At 35.5% G+C, this 17,338-nt stretch overlaps 1 protein-coding gene across 1 annotated transcript; it reads right to left on the reverse strand.

The window, feature by feature from the left end:
- Window positions 1-2,639: 2,639 nt before the first annotated feature.
- Window positions 2,640-17,338, reverse strand: LOC134688392 (uncharacterized). Its single transcript, XM_063549089.1, has 2 exons — window positions 17,129-17,338; window positions 2,640-3,767 (listed from the first exon to the last, which is right to left on the reverse strand). Exons 1-2 carry the CDS (start codon window positions 17,212-17,214, stop codon window positions 2,681-2,683), a joined length of 1,173 nt encoding a protein of 390 aa, XP_063405159.1. The 5' UTR covers window positions 17,215-17,338; the 3' UTR covers window positions 2,640-2,680.

A 17,338-nucleotide genomic window follows, 5' to 3' on the forward strand; every position in this document is an offset into this window, starting at 1 on the left:
CCTTCCCAAAATCATTCGAAATGTTAATTAATTGATTAACTGCTGAATCCCCCTGTGTAAAGCCCGACTGATTTTTCGTTAAAATATTATTGCACATAAAGTGATTGTAAACATGTTTATATACCCATCGTTCCATACACTTTGATATTACACTCAACAAGGAAATAAGTCTATAGTTTTTAACGTCATTCGGTTTACTATTTTTATAAACTGGGGTAACATTTGCTCTTTTCCATTGATCTGGAAAAGTAGACGAACTAAACGATAAGTTAAATAGTTTACATAGTGGATACTTTAAAACAGAAGATGCTTCTTTTAACAATTTGGTACTTATGAGGTCTGGGCCAGAAGCTTTTGTGGGATTAACCATTTTCAATATATCTTCAACTTCAGTAACAGTAAGTTCTATATAACTAATGTCATCACTTTATATTATGAAGTTCTTCGGGTAACACAGCACTTGAATCATCAATATTTGACTGGGAAGAAAAAAATCGATTAAATTAATTTGCCTTTTCGATTTCATCAAATATTAAGTTGTTATTAACCATTAATGGGGGTACACTTGCGTCGTTTGTTTTTAATCCGGATATTTGTTTAACCGTTTTCCACCAGTTAGTAGTGGACGGGTTACTGTTCGTGATTTTTTTTTATTAAATTGTTGTTATAATCATCCTTCGATTTTCTTATTAAACTAGTAACTTCATTTCGTATTTTCTTAAATTTTGAACACTCCGATGAGTTATTATATTTTTAAGCCTTTCTGTGGATTCTATTTTTTTTCCTTATCTTTTTTTTAACATCATTTATTAGCCATGGAGGTTCATTTTTGCGAACAGTTATTATTTTATTTGGAATAAAATTTTCAGCAGCTTTTATGATAGTTTTTGTTATTTCGGTTGTAAATTGTTCAACGTTTATTTAAGTTAATTACGGAACCCCAATTTTTTTCAGATAAAATGTTACGATATCTGTCATAGTCTCCTCGATCATATAGCCAAATTTTCCGCTTAAAAGTTTTTTGACGACATTTTGGAAAGTTCAAAAGACTAATTATAGGACAGTGAAAACGTATTTGGTCTAATAAATGTGGCCCGACTCCACAGTAATTTATTATGTGAGCATCATGTGTTATAAAAAGGTCTAACAATGATGACGACGATTCAGTAAAATGAGTAGGTTCATCTATCATTTGAGTAAGACTAAATTGGCTTAACAAAGGTGTAATTTTTGAAGACAGCATTATCCTAAAGGTAGACAAAAATAAGACGTGCTTCAAATACATGGTTCGTCATATGTAGCATCCAACTACAAGCCAAATAGTTAAAAAGAACTAACCGAGTCCCTATTGCGACAAACTCAACAAAAAAACAATGCATACAAATATGGATATTTCTTTCAATTGACAGTCATCCTTTTAAATTTAGTCATTCTTTATAAATTACGGTCATCCTTAACAATTTACGTTCATCTTTAAACCAATTACGGTCAGCCTTGTTATGAATCGCTAATCCTGTTACGGTCATCTAGATTACGATTTACGGTCATCTTAGCGAATTTTTCAAATCCAATTTCCCGTTCTATACAAGTTCCTCGGTAGAGATTTGTGACTTCCGTGTGAATCTTTTATATATTTACATCATATCAATGTATGCTTTGTAAAGAAAATGATGTAGAAACACCTTAACAGACAATAAAAATACTGACCTAATTTTTCATCCGACATCTTGGGATGACCGTGAATGCAGTTACGGTCATCAGCTTTACCCCAGTGATAGTAGGACACCCAATTGCAGGATAAAAATATTTTCTAAATGTGCAGTTGAAATAAAAACTTTAACAAAACAATTATGCCCGATATAAAATTTCTCGTTCCTCGTTTTTTTTTTATATAGATTAAACCTTTGGATTTCCCGTTTGAATGGCTTTACACTAGTCCTTTAATAGCTTGTCGATTTAGAAATTGAAGTCAAGTGGGGTAATGACTATCTTCCAGAAAAGATTGTTCATAATATCCATGGCAGTCGTCAATTTACATTAATTATATTTTGAAAATTAGGAAGTCTTTTGCAAATTAATACATTTTAAACAAAGGAACTGGAATGTGAAATGAATGAACTGGATAATTACATCGTTTCCCAAAAATTTGGATAAAAGTAGAATTTCAATTGCTTGAAGTAATACCTTTTCTGAAACTGTTTACATATATCTTTCAACAAATCCAATTAAAATCATATGTCTATCATCTCATGTTTTTGGTAAAATTGCATCAAAAAGTTCGTGTACAAAAAAAGTGTTTGTAATCATAACGTTAATTTCTGGACCGATGGCCGCTCTAGCTATGAAAATACGGAGAGCCGAACAGAAAATAGCCCTTAAACCATGTAAAATTGAATCTTGATGTTCTTATAAACCATCTTTGAAGGCTAAATTAGTACTTAACTGTCTAAAATGAATTTTATTACACAATAACTTTCATATCTAAAAAGCTATCCGACCGCAGCTTTAAAGCATTAAAACACGTCGCTTTATAGATGTTTTATAAGCTGAGTCAAACTCTTCATCAGAGCTTTCGATGTTTTCTTTCTTTGAAAATCTACATCGTTACTGTTACAACAACAAAAAATAAACTCTTTCAAAGTATTGTTTGCAGGTAAATTTGTGCTTAAAAAAAATGTCTTCATTTAATTGCTTTTTGGTTTTGCAATAACTCCATCTGTGCGGACATAAGCTTTATGGTGTCCATATTTGTCTTTTCAGGAATCGTTACAGGCGGGAGGAAAGATAGGCGCTCTTTCTCTGCATCTTCTGCCAAAGAACAGTACCGAAATGCTTCCGGGATATTTCCGTGCATGATATAGGCGGATGCTATCAGATAATAAGCATTCGGATACTTGTCATCGCATTTTGGGGCCAAGTTAATGTATTGCAGGAGCAACTTGATAGCTTGTGTTGGATCAGTTTCGGTGTAATTGTATGCAATTCCATAGAGCGCTCCAAAATTTGTATGGTCCGAGTCATAAGATTTCTGAAACGAGTCTAGCGCTCGCTCAGGTTGACATGTAGATACGTAGTTTGCACCAAGATGATCATATACATCGCTTAGAATTCTTCGTTGGAACGGGTGAGAATCTATGTTCAAACTTAGTTTTGACGCAAACATCTCAGAAGTTTTGATGCGGAGTTTTGCAGATTCAAAATCAGACAAAAGTTTATTCTTCTCTTGTTCCGGATTGTATGCGGCTCTCACAAGAATGATAACTTTAACATACTCAGCAAAAATGTCATTGGGTCTGAATCTAAGATATTGCTCAATGAGAGATCCAGTATTTTCAGGTGGTCGAAATGGCTCAAACATACTATTTACATAAATGTACCCATGTACGATATTCTCAAAAGCCGTACAAAGAATTTCACAGTCTTTCAAATCTTCAACTTTATCCTTTTTGTAGCCCTGTAATATTTGAGAAGCTAAAGAAAAATGATTCCAAGCTGTGATATACTTGTTTGCAGTCGGCGAATTTGGGTACTTTTGAAACATACTTAAAGAAAACGTGCGATGCTTTTTAAATATTTTGCCTGCATCTCTAGATTGTTTAATGATTTCCTTGTTTTCATTATGTAGGTGTTTAAAAAGAAGTGAGAACACTGGATTTGCCATAAATGCTCGAAAATCTGGGACATCTTCAATCCCAGAACATGATTTAAATTCCGGTTCTGTTTTATCTCCGTTTGATTTTCTTTCAGCCATTACATTTCTTGTATTTCTGTAAAAAAAAAATAGTATTACAAAAAAATAATATTGAGGATACAATGTCAAGTCCAAGTTATATTGTAAAAGTTTTACATGTACTTCTGGATTAGGAGTGTGTGCTTCATTAACGGACAATCGGGACCCCATGGCAGGAGGCAGAGCCTAGTTCCAGACAAATTGATTTTCAAACGAAACCACTAAGTACAAATAAAACACGTTCTGACTAAAGAACTTGGAAAGACATGAAAAATTAGCCAGAGCAATCATTTAAGCTTACGTAAATGTGACGAAGCCTACATATGGCAGTCGTTTTTGGTTTTAATTCACTCGGGGAATTTTCGTGACGAAAAAGTAGAAAAGCCGTGACATCATTTTCCATTTGGATAAGGGATACTCTTACAAGTCCCCAAATTTGTCAATTATGGGTAAGGGAATTAGTCGTTGAAGGGTAGGAATAAACTTCGCAATTTTGTTTCAGTCACGAATCTTGGGTTTTCATACTTTGCCGTTTGTGGAGCCCTTTTACGGAATCGTTTGAACTCTGCAAATAAAGTCATAAGCGTTAACCCGTTAAATTATTCGTACTCGTAAGTAACTTAATTTTGAGCAGTAGCAGAAAACACATCGCAATTGAAATTCAGAGATTTTAAACAGTAAGCAATTCCACGCTTACACAGAGAACAACTAATCTGTGGTGAACTTAAAAGGTTAAGCCCAAAAGTGTAAATTAAAGTGTTTGTAATAAATATAACAAATAAACAAACACGTTATAACTCAACCCCGTATGAGCCAAATTCACAATCCCTGCCTGCATCACCCAAATTTGTAATTGTTTCTTCTTTAACAGTTGTTTCCCGAAAAAAAACCCACCAGAAACTGTCACAATGGCTAGAGGACACACCAACTCCGGGAGGTTTACGCTAAAGTATTGGAATTGAGTCAGGATAAGGGTATCCTTGATTTGGTCAACCTCCGGGAAGTTTGTTATATGCTCAGAATTTTACAGTGGCCGCTCTGTATTCTAACAAACTCATCATAGAAAGATACCAGGATTAAAATTGATGTATTCGCCAGACGCGCGTTTCGTCTGCTAAAGACTCATCAGTGACGCTCGAATCGAAAAATGTTTAAAGGGTCAAATAAACTATGAAGTTGAAGAGCATTGAGGACCAAAAATCCTATGGACTTTAGTACTTCTTCACAGACTAACAGGGAGCTAGTAAAATGGGGCAAAATGATAAGATACAAAAAATCAGCAGCTTGATCCAGTAGTAGATTGGGATAGGGGTCCTCCCAATTTACTCTGAGTACAGACAAACCTGTGCATCTTGAAAAGTCTTAAGGCATAGCAAGCCCTAAGTAAATATAATTCAAATGCACTGTATGATTTAGAAAATTCATAATTTAACTGGATTTTGCCTTTCACTTTTTTTTGTCCCTCCAGAAGATGAGAAAATTAACAAACAGTTGAGTTTCCCTTGATATGGTCCATTCAGGTACACAGTTTAAATCACCAGTTATTGCCAGTTATGTATCGTTACATCCCAACTCCTTTGTTCTAACAAGGGTGATCTGAACCGGATCACTTCTACCAGATCACCCAGCTTGTGTTTCTTTGTTTTGCATGCTTTCCTTTCTTCTGTAACATTTTGGCTGGAATGATTTTAACCTTTTTCAATAGTGGGGCGAGTCGGTAAATAAGAGTGGGGCGATTTTTTTTATAAAGTGTCGATCTAGTGTGGGCCGATTGGTCAGTGGGGCGAGTTGACATTGCTTTACATCTACTCACCGTGTTTGGTGGTCATAAAGGGTATACATTATATAGTAATAAACTAGAATAAAGTATTTTATAATGGTTGTGTGGCGTTTTAAACTAGATTTCATTGATTGTAAATGGGTTTTCGTCTAATCTAAAACAGCTGGGATGCAAAATAGTTATCCCATTCGGACTTGGTGTGTCAGTGTTAGATCACCCTCTAGCCACCGACCATCGGGGTGATCTTACACTGACACATTGCGTCCTCGTGGGATAACTATTACTCCATCTATTGTCCGTGTCAATCAATACCGCTCACTTCAATTATTACCTGTGCACGCCTGGTAAACCATCTAATCTCAACCAAATGTTGAGACGGAAAAAAGTATTCGGGCACTTCCGGTTCAAAATATCCAAAATAAACACAGGGTAGGTCGACTTTTCGTCAATATACTGAAAATCGATGAGTTTTTTGTAAAATAGGAGAATGTCATGCCATAGATAATTGAATTAGGATTTGTTTCGTGTATAACACGGACCAATATGATTTAAAATGACATCGGAATGACTTTTCTCCTGCAGGTTAATGTGGCCAGTGCAGTCAGCTATTGACAAAATGACAGTGAAATCATTGTTAAAATCAACGTATATATCAGTAAAATAGTATTTGTTTAAAACCTCATAAACATTAAATTACAGTTTGCTTTTTTTCTTTACTAATATAATTTCATTAAGCTAAATATGTTATAAAGTAGATCATGTTGAGATTTTCTGGTATCGGTTGAGATATTCTGGAACAATGTTGAGATCTTCTGGTGATTGAAATTTTCAACTAGCTCAGTATCAATTATACATACAAATGTACAACCGCCAAAATTCATAAACTTGCCGTATACTGTTTGACATTTCAACTGTCATTTTAATCTTGTCTTTTTCAACTGTCATTTTAATCGTGTCTGTATAGTTATGGCAGCAGCTTCTAAAGAGACCTTTGGTTGTAATTAAGTGAATACTGGGTAGTGAATAGTGAATAGCTGTGTTTTTTCTGTATTAAAGTTCTAGCGCTGGAGATTAATAGTCTAGCGCTGGAGATTAATAGTCTAGCGCTGGAGATTAATAGTCTAGCGTTTGAGAAGCAGTTTTGCACAGAAGCTATAAAGTCAATTAAGTTTTAATTAATATCTTCAGCGCTACAATTTATTCTTACATCGCTTAACTTGACATCTCAATAGCTAGCTTTTCGAAATCTACATCGCTATACTTTACATTTGCAGTGCTGGGGTTAACATCAGCACTAAACTTTATCTACAGAACTGAGTTTTAAAAATCGTTAAAACAGGACAATTTGCATCCCCTGTGCTATATTTACATAACCAGTGCTTAACTTTGAATCTTCAACACTAGACCTTTATTCTGCCTCATACCGCGGTAAAGGATTCCTTCTTTATAAAGAATACATAGACGTGCCGCAGGAATGGGTATCTTTATTCATAGTCAAATTATATATCAACGGGTAGCAATTTCACAAAGTAAAATGTCAGTGGGTCAGTTATTTTTCTATTACGTTTTTTTCTATGTTTATAATCAACATGAACAGGAGTAAAACTGCGCAGATTGTAGCATTGATGTTTTAATGAGTCATTAAAATACTCATTGTCTAACTAAATGCATATTCAGGAGAGTACATGAAATGTAAACATGAATGTTATATGAACATAAACCCTCCGTTGTACTAGATTGACACGCCGTGTGTGCTTTTGAAAAGAAATTGATATATACGTCCACTTGTATTTTTGTCCATCTGATGAATTAAGCATTTTCCAACTGATTTTTATACTTCGTTCCTATGTTGTACTGTTATTCTACTGTCCAATGTTAGGGGAGGGTTGGGATCCCGCTAACATGTTTAACCCCGCAATAGTATGTATGTTTGTGCCTGTACCAAGTTAAAAGCCTGTAATTCAGTGGTTGTCGTTTGTTTATGTGTTACATATTTGTTTTTCGTTCATTTTTTTTATATAAATAAGGCCGTTAGTATTTCTGTTACAATTGTCATTTCGGGGCCTTTTATATCTGACTATGCAGTATGGGCTTTGCTCATTGTTGAAGGCCGAACGGTGACCTATAGTTGTTAATCTCTGTGTCATTTTGGTCTCTTGTGAAGAGTTGTCTCATTGGCAATCATGCTTCATTTATATATATATTTATAGTATACAAGGTATTATCCCGCAGTTAAGATTTGTCACTTAAAAACGCATGCACATCCGTAAAAAAAACGGACGACTACCGGATGTACAACGGACACTTCATCCGTTGAATGTCTGTTAATTCAAAGTTTTGAACATGCTCGAAATTTTCCACCGGACAGAAGGGACATTGATGGATATCACGGATGTTGAAGGGACATTGATGGATATCACGGATGTTGAAGGGACATTGATGGATATCACGGATGTTGAACGGACATGAAATGAAAATTAACGGACGTCTTACGGACATGAACGGATTGTAAAAGGTAATCCGTTTGGCGTCCGTTTGCGCTATCCGTTAAGGTGTAACATGTGCTTAAATCTCCGGTTACACCTTACCAGATAGCGTGAACGGACGCCGAACGGATATTTTTTTTTCAATCCGTTCGTTCCGTGAAACGAGTGTTGTTATCCGTTATACGTCCGTCCATATCTGTTTCATTTCGTTCAGTATCCACTTTATCAGTCGACGTCCGGTTGGTGCGGTGGAAAAATTTGAGAATGTTAAAAACCTGTGAACGGACTCGTCGGATTTTTTTTACAATACTCGTCCGTTCTGTGTTCGTTTTGTATCTGTTACTTGTCCGTTATACATCCGTTGGAGGTCCGGTAGACAGGTTTACTAACGGACTTTACCGGACATATAAAGGATAAAACGGATGTGAGACGGACATGAACAGAAGGATTACAGAACGATAATTGATTATAAAACGGATACACACCAATTGAAAATCGCGTCAGAAAAAAACAATTATTGGTATGTTGGTTTTCTTTAGTATCATGAATATTTATGGCTTTTTATAGCTGACTACATATATGCGGTATGGGCTTTGATCATTGATGAAGGCCGTATGGTTACCTATAGTTGTTAATTTCTGTGTCATGTTGCTCTCTTGTGGAGAGTTATCTCATTAGCAATCATACCACATCTTCTTTTTTATATGATCTTCTAAATCACGATCAGGCTTTTTATTCTGACATTTGTTTTCTTATTTCTTTTCCACCCCTTCCATTTCTCGGCATACTACACGTCCGTTTTATTTGTTCATTACATCACGGACTCCTAACGGAAGAAAATGGTGTAAATGGAAAAGTTTTGTCCATCCTTTCGGCGTCCGTTCGAGCTATCTGGTAAAGTGTGACCACAGTTTTAAGCAGAACTTGCATGCTAAGCATAGACACACACACATATGTTTAACTTTTTCTGTATCATTGGAACAAAAACATACTAGTAGAAGTAGTAGTAATATATATATAGTGGTAGAGACAGAGGTCCTCGGGCGTTATCCGCCTGATCCAGTAAAAATGTTGGACCGACCAATCCAACCTGAATCACAACATATTGCTGGTCAATGTAGATCAAATAACGATGTTTTAATGAAAGATAGTGGAAATGACACAATGAAATGTGTAATGCATGGTTGGGCCCGTTGGAAAAAAGAGACATGAGGTCCAAATATACATACAAACAAAACCTGGAGAGCTTTTATATCTTTATGTGAAAATGACAATGAGCACGACTATAGAGCTGGAAATCGTCGTAGTAATATGATCGTAGTCAGGTCTTAAGAAGAGCGTGATGAGGACACCGGGCTTGTTCGTACTAGAATCGACTTTTGTAAAGGATACGGTCTTGAACAGCTAAGCATAACCGTAGAATAGTCGTAGTGGTTGGGTCGCATTAATAAGGTATAGTCTAGTGGTTGTATTGAGGTAGTAGTAACATCGACGTTAGATCGTAGCGCAGTACATGTATCTGCGACTTCAATCGCGCTCAAGATACGATGGCACAGCGATCTTTGTGGACTACGACCTTAACGCGCTCCTACTTAGACATGATTTCGCAACGACATATCACGATTGTTTTCAACATGTTGGCTACTCTCAATACGATCTTCAAGACCTCAAGACCGTACCACGACAAAACTGCGATCTACACAATCGCAGTACAATCGTCAAAAGCATTATTTTTTTATAGAGATCGTAGTGCGATCATGGCCTAGTGTGACGGGGCCTGGGGTATACTATAAATGTTTCTGAATATTACCAAATATTAAGGATGTGCCCTAAATGCAGTTGTGAACACACAATCTAAGTTATAATCATTTCAATACAACACGTGCGATTACACTAAGTTGGACGTCGCTTATAGTACTTGCATAAAGCAGTTTCAAAATCGTTATTTCTTTTTTGTGATAAGTACTATAATGACAAAAATGACATATTTTACTGACAAATAGATTATCACCACCATTATGAAGTCATCCTGTATGAAAAATTAAACCTAGAAAAGGGGGTCTGTTCGATTGTTAAGTTTTTAACTATTTTCTATTTTCTTTATAAATGTAAGCATTTTCGACATTAAATAAAGTCTGTTAGGAATCAAAATCATCTAAAACATAATAATAAATAAATATTATAAAATAATCTTATTTGTACTTGTAAAGCATGCATTTTTCTATCGGCAATTCTTGAAATTGTATCAGTATTTAGATTTTAACTTACCACAGACAGAAAACATATATCAGGTTAACCGCGAAAAGGTAAACTCGAATAGTACCGCTCACTGATATACATGTAGTTTCGTTGTTCATTTTGGGAAATAACTTTATTTTTACAATAGAAATTACATTTAATTATTTAAATTAAACTTTAGCATAGCAATAGCTAGTAAAATGGGGCAAAATGATAAGATACAAAAAATCAGCAGCTTGATCCAGTAGTAGATTGGGATAGGGGTCCTCCCAATTTACTCTGAGTACAGACAAACCTGTGCATCTTGAAAAGTCTTAAGGCATAGCAAGCCCTAAGTAAATATAATTCAAATGCACTGTATGATTTAGAAAATTCATAATTTAACTGGATTTTGCCTTTCACTTTTTTTTGTCCCTCCAGAAGATGAGAAAATTAACAAACAGTTGAGTTTCCCTTGATATGGTCCATTCAGGTACACAGTTTAAATCACCAGTTATTGCCAGTTATGTATCGTTACATCCCAACTCCTTTGTTCTAACAAGGGTGATCTGAACCGGATCACTTCTACCAGATCACCCAGCTTGTGTTTCTTTGTTTTGCATGCTTTCCTTTCTTCTGTAACATTTTGGCTGGAATGATTTTAACCTTTTTCAATAGTGGGGCGAGTCGGTAAATAAGAGTGGGGCGATTTTTTTTATAAAGTGTCGATCTAGTGTGGGCCGATTGGTCAGTGGGGCGAGTTGACATTGCTTTACATCTACTCACCGTGTTTGGTGGTCATAAAGGGTATACATTATATAGTAATAAACTAGAATAAAGTATTTTATAATGGTTGTGTGGCGTTTTAAACTAGATTTCATTGATTGTAAATGGGTTTTCGTCTAATCTAAAACAGCTGGGATGCAAAATAGTTATCCCATTCGGACTTGGTGTGTCAGTGTTAGATCACCCTCTAGCCACCGACCATCGGGGTGATCTTACACTGACACATTGCGTCCTCGTGGGATAACTATTACTCCATCTATTGTCCGTGTCAATCAATACCGCTCACTTCAATTATTACCTGTGCACGCCTGGTAAACCATCTAATCTCAACCAAATGTTGAGACGGAAAAAAGTATTCGGGCACTTCCGGTTCAAAATATCCAAAATAAACACAGGGTAGGTCGACTTTTCGTCAATATACTGAAAATCGATGAGTTTTTTGTAAAATAGGAGAATGTCATGCCATAGATAATTGAATTAGGATTTGTTTCGTGTATAACACGGACCAATATGATTTAAAATGACATCGGAATGACTTTTCTCCTGCAGGTTAATGTGGCCAGTGCAGTCAGCTATTGACAAAATGACAGTGAAATCATTGTTAAAATCAACGTATATATCAGTAAAATAGTATTTGTTTAAAACCTCATAAACATTAAATTACAGTTTGCTTTTTTTCTTTACTAATATAATTTCATTAAGCTAAATATGTTATAAAGTAGATCATGTTGAGATTTTCTGGTATCGGTTGAGATATTCTGGAACAATGTTGAGATCTTCTGGTGATTGAAATTTTCAACTAGCTCAGTATCAATTATACATACAAATGTACAACCGCCAAAATTCATAAACTTGCCGTATACTGTTTGACATTTCAACTGTCATTTTAATCTTGTCTTTTTCAACTGTCATTTTAATCGTGTCTGTATAGTTATGGCAGCAGCTTCTAAAGAGACCTTTGGTTGTAATTAAGTGAATACTGGGTAGTGAATAGTGAATAGCTGTGTTTTTTCTGTATTAAAGTTCTAGCGCTGGAGATTAATAGTCTAGCGCTGGAGATTAATAGTCTAGCGCTGGAGATTAATAGTCTAGCGTTTGAGAAGCAGTTTTGCACAGAAGCTATAAAGTCAATTAAGTTTTAATTAATATCTTCAGCGCTACAATTTATTCTTACATCGCTTAACTTGACATCTCAATAGCTAGCTTTTCGAAATCTACATCGCTATACTTTACATTTGCAGTGCTGGGGTTAACATCAGCACTAAACTTTATCTACAGAACTGAGTTTTAAAAATCGTTAAAACAGGACAATTTGCATCCCCTGTGCTATATTTACATAACCAGTGCTTAACTTTGAATCTTCAACACTAGACCTTTATTCTGCCTCATACCGCGGTAAAGGATTCCTTCTTTATAAAGAATACATAGACGTGCCGCAGGAATGGGTATCTTTATTCATAGTCAAATTATATATCAACGGGTAGCAATTTCACAAAGTAAAATGTCAGTGGGTCAGTTATTTTTCTATTACGTTTTTTTCTATGTTTATAATCAACATGAACAGGAGTAAAACTGCGCAGATTGTAGCATTGATGTTTTAATGAGTCATTAAAATACTCATTGTCTAACTAAATGCATATTCAGGAGAGTACATGAAATGTAAACATGAATGTTATATGAACATAAACCCTCCGTTGTACTAGATTGACACGCCGTGTGTGCTTTTGAAAAGAAATTGATATATACGTCCACTTGTATTTTTGTCCATCTGATGAATTAAGCATTTTCCAACTGATTTTTATACTTCGTTCCTATGTTGTACTGTTATTCTACTGTCCAATGTTAGGGGAGGGTTGGGATCCCGCTAACATGTTTAACCCCGCAATAGTATGTATGTTTGTGCCTGTACCAAGTTAAAAGCCTGTAATTCAGTGGTTGTCGTTTGTTTATGTGTTACATATTTGTTTTTCGTTCATTTTTTTTATATAAATAAGGCCGTTAGTATTTCTGTTACAATTGTCATTTCGGGGCCTTTTATATCTGACTATGCAGTATGGGCTTTGCTCATTGTTGAAGGCCGAACGGTGACCTATAGTTGTTAATCTCTGTGTCATTTTGGTCTCTTGTGAAGAGTTGTCTCATTGGCAATCATGCTTCATTTATATATATATTTATAGTATACAAGGTATTATCCCGCAGTTAAGATTTGTCACTTAAAAACGCATGCACATCCGTAAAAAAAACGGACGACTACCGGATGTACAACGGACACTTCATCCGTTGAATGTCTGTTAATTCAAAGTTTTGAACATGCTCGAAATTTTCCACCGGACAGAAGGGACATTGATGGATATCACGGATGTTGAAGGGACATTGATGGATATCACGGATGTTGAAGGGACATTGATGGATATCACGGATGTTGAACGGACATGAAATGAAAATTAACGGACGTCTTACGGACATGAACGGATTGTAAAAGGTAATCCGTTTGGCGTCCGTTTGCGCTATCCGTTAAGGTGTAACATGTGCTTAAATCTCCGGTTACACCTTACCAGATAGCGTGAACGGACGCCGAACGGATATTTTTTTTTCAATCCGTTCGTTCCGTGAAACGAGTGTTGTTATCCGTTATACGTCCGTCCATATCTGTTTCATTTCGTTCAGTATCCACTTTATCAGTCGACGTCCGGTTGGTGCGGTGGAAAAATTTGAGAATGTTAAAAACCTGTGAACGGACTCGTCGGATTTTTTTTACAATACTCGTCCGTTCTGTGTTCGTTTTGTATCTGTTACTTGTCCGTTATACATCCGTTGGAGGTCCGGTAGACAGGTTTACTAACGGACTTTACCGGACATATAAAGGATAAAACGGATGTGAGACGGACATGAACAGAAGGATTACAGAACGATAATTGATTATAAAACGGATACACACCAATTGAAAATCGCGTCAGAAAAAAACAATTATTGGTATGTTGGTTTTCTTTAGTATCATGAATATTTATGGCTTTTTATAGCTGACTACATATATGCGGTATGGGCTTTGATCATTGATGAAGGCCGTATGGTTACCTATAGTTGTTAATTTCTGTGTCATGTTGCTCTCTTGTGGAGAGTTATCTCATTAGCAATCATACCACATCTTCTTTTTTATATGATCTTCTAAATCACGATCAGGCTTTTTATTCTGACATTTGTTTTCTTATTTCTTTTCCACCCCTTCCATTTCTCGGCATACTACACGTCCGTTTTATTTGTTCATTACATCACGGACTCCTAACGGAAGAAAATGGTGTAAATGGAAAAGTTTTGTCCATCCTTTCGGCGTCCGTTCGAGCTATCTGGTAAAGTGTGACCACAGTTTTAAGCAGAACTTGCATGCTAAGCATAGACACACACACATATGTTTAACTTTTTCTGTATCATTGGAACAAAAACATACTAGTAGAAGTAGTAGTAATATATATATAGTGGTAGAGACAGAGGTCCTCGGGCGTTATCCGCCTGATCCAGTAAAAATGTTGGACCGACCAATCCAACCTGAATCACAACATATTGCTGGTCAATGTAGATCAAATAACGATGTTTTAATGAAAGATAGTGGAAATGACACAATGAAATGTGTAATGCATGGTTGGGCCCGTTGGAAAAAAGAGACATGAGGTCCAAATATACATACAAACAAAACCTGGAGAGCTTTTATATCTTTATGTGAAAATGACAATGAGCACGACTATAGAGCTGGAAATCGTCGTAGTAATATGATCGTAGTCAGGTCTTAAGAAGAGCGTGATGAGGACACCGGGCTTGTTCGTACTAGAATCGACTTTTGTAAAGGATACGGTCTTGAACAGCTAAGCATAACCGTAGAATAGTCGTAGTGGTTGGGTCGCATTAATAAGGTATAGTCTAGTGGTTGTATTGAGGTAGTAGTAACATCGACGTTAGATCGTAGCGCAGTACATGTATCTGCGACTTCAATCGCGCTCAAGATACGATGGCACAGCGATCTTTGTGGACTACGACCTTAACGCGCTCCTACTTAGACATGATTTCGCAACGACATATCACGATTGTTTTCAACATGTTGGCTACTCTCAATACGATCTTCAAGACCTCAAGACCGTACCACGACAAAACTGCGATCTACACAATCGCAGTACAATCGTCAAAAGCATTATTTTTTTATAGAGATCGTAGTGCGATCATGGCCTAGTGTGACGGGGCCTGGGGTATACTATAAATGTTTCTGAATATTACCAAATATTAAGGATGTGCCCTAAATGCAGTTGTGAACACACAATCTAAGTTATAATCATTTCAATACAACACGTGCGATTACACTAAGTTGGACGTCGCTTATAGTACTTGCATAAAGCAGTTTCAAAATCGTTATTTCTTTTTTGTGATAAGTACTATAATGACAAAAATGACATATTTTACTGACAAATAGATTATCACCACCATTATGAAGTCATCCTGTATGAAAAATTAAACCTAGAAAAGGGGGTCTGTTCGATTGTTAAGTTTTTAACTATTTTCTATTTTCTTTATAAATGTAAGCATTTTCGACATTAAATAAAGTCTGTTAGGAATCAAAATCATCTAAAACATAATAATAAATAAATATTATAAAATAATCTTATTTGTACTTGTAAAGCATGCATTTTTCTATCGGCAATTCTTGAAATTGTATCAGTATTTAGATTTTAACTTACCACAGACAGAAAACATATATCAGGTTAACCGCGAAAAGGTAAACTCGAATAGTACCGCTCACTGATATACATGTAGTTTCGTTGTTCATTTTGGGAAATAACTTTATTTTTACAATAGAAATTACATTTAATTATTTAAATTAAACTTTAGCATAGCAATTTTAGCAGTTTTTGTCTTTATATAGTAATATTGCACGCGTGTTGGATTGCTAGTCGTAGTTAATTTGAACTTTGAAACCTCAGCGCCCATATTTTAACAATAATATACTTTATGACACAAAGTAACCAGAAAGACTCAGCATTGTGACAGAAAGACTCAACCAGTTCCTTTATATCTCAACCATCATGACCATTTAGAATTTTTAATTTTCCTGCTTAGAATAGGCTTAACAAATAATATTTTTGCAATTTACAGACGTGGTTAACGTAAAGCATAAAAAAAAACACAAATAATTGACATATTTTCTTGCTAGGTCATTTAAATCAAAGCAGTTTTATCGGATTCAAAGAAAGTAAACATGATAATCCGTAGGAGAAAAGTGATTGTGACTTCAATTTCAGATATTTTGAACCACACAGAGACATATTAGGTACAATTATCATTAATTTTATCTATTGCATGACATTGTTCTCCTTCTTTACAAAAAAGTCATTGATTTTCAGTAAATTGACGAAAAGTCGACCAACCCTTTGGTTGAGATCAGATGGTTTACCAGGCGTGCTGTGGGGAAGTTCTCAAACCTGTTTCCCAATTAACTTAGTTTATTTTGACACCTTCTGGAGGAATGGAAAAAAAGTGCACTGCAAGATCCTGGTAAGTTTTTATTTTTCTAAACAGATATAGGAAGATGTTGTGTGAGTGCCAATAAGACAACTCTCCTTCCAAATAACAATTTAAATAAAAAGTAAACCATTATAGGTCAATGTACGGCCTTCAACACGGAGCCTTGGCTCACACCGAACAACAAGCTATAAAGGGCCCCAAAACTACTAGTGTAAAACCATACAAACAGGAAAACCAACGGTCTAATCTATATTAAAACGAGAAACGAGAAACACGTATAAATTACATAAACAAACGACAACTACTGTACATCAGATTCCTGACTTAGGACAGGTTCAAACATTTGCAAAAGCATGAAACGTATGTGAAATTTATTTATCTAGCCTAAGGGCGTGCTATGCCTTAAATGTTTTAGATGCGCAGGTTTGTCTGTACTCAGAATAAATTTTGAGGTGAAAATACGGCCAAAGGGTCCACATGAACCTTAATAGGCTAGCCCGTCGGCTAAACAATTACAGTATAACTTTAAAATTTACAGGAGTTCTCTTATTTCTTCAAAATCTAGTCAACATTCCTGTGAATTTGATAAATTAACTTGATTCTGTGTTTGAATGAAACACTTACCTGTTATGCACATCAAATATTACTCCTGATTTTACTATAAATACATATTTCTCCGCAACTATGAAGTGAATCGAGAAATATAACATGTATAAGTGTGTAGTACACTTGTTTTCAAGGTGAGTTATTTAAATTGTAAATATTACGGATGCAATATAAAAAAATGTGTTGTGTTCGTAACCAAATGAAAGCTGACAATAATAAATATTTTAA

This window comes from Mytilus trossulus, chromosome 10, assembly GCF_036588685.1.
Source record: "Mytilus trossulus isolate FHL-02 chromosome 10, PNRI_Mtr1.1.1.hap1, whole genome shotgun sequence".
NCBI lineage: Eukaryota > Metazoa > Mollusca > Bivalvia > Mytilida > Mytilidae > Mytilus > Mytilus trossulus.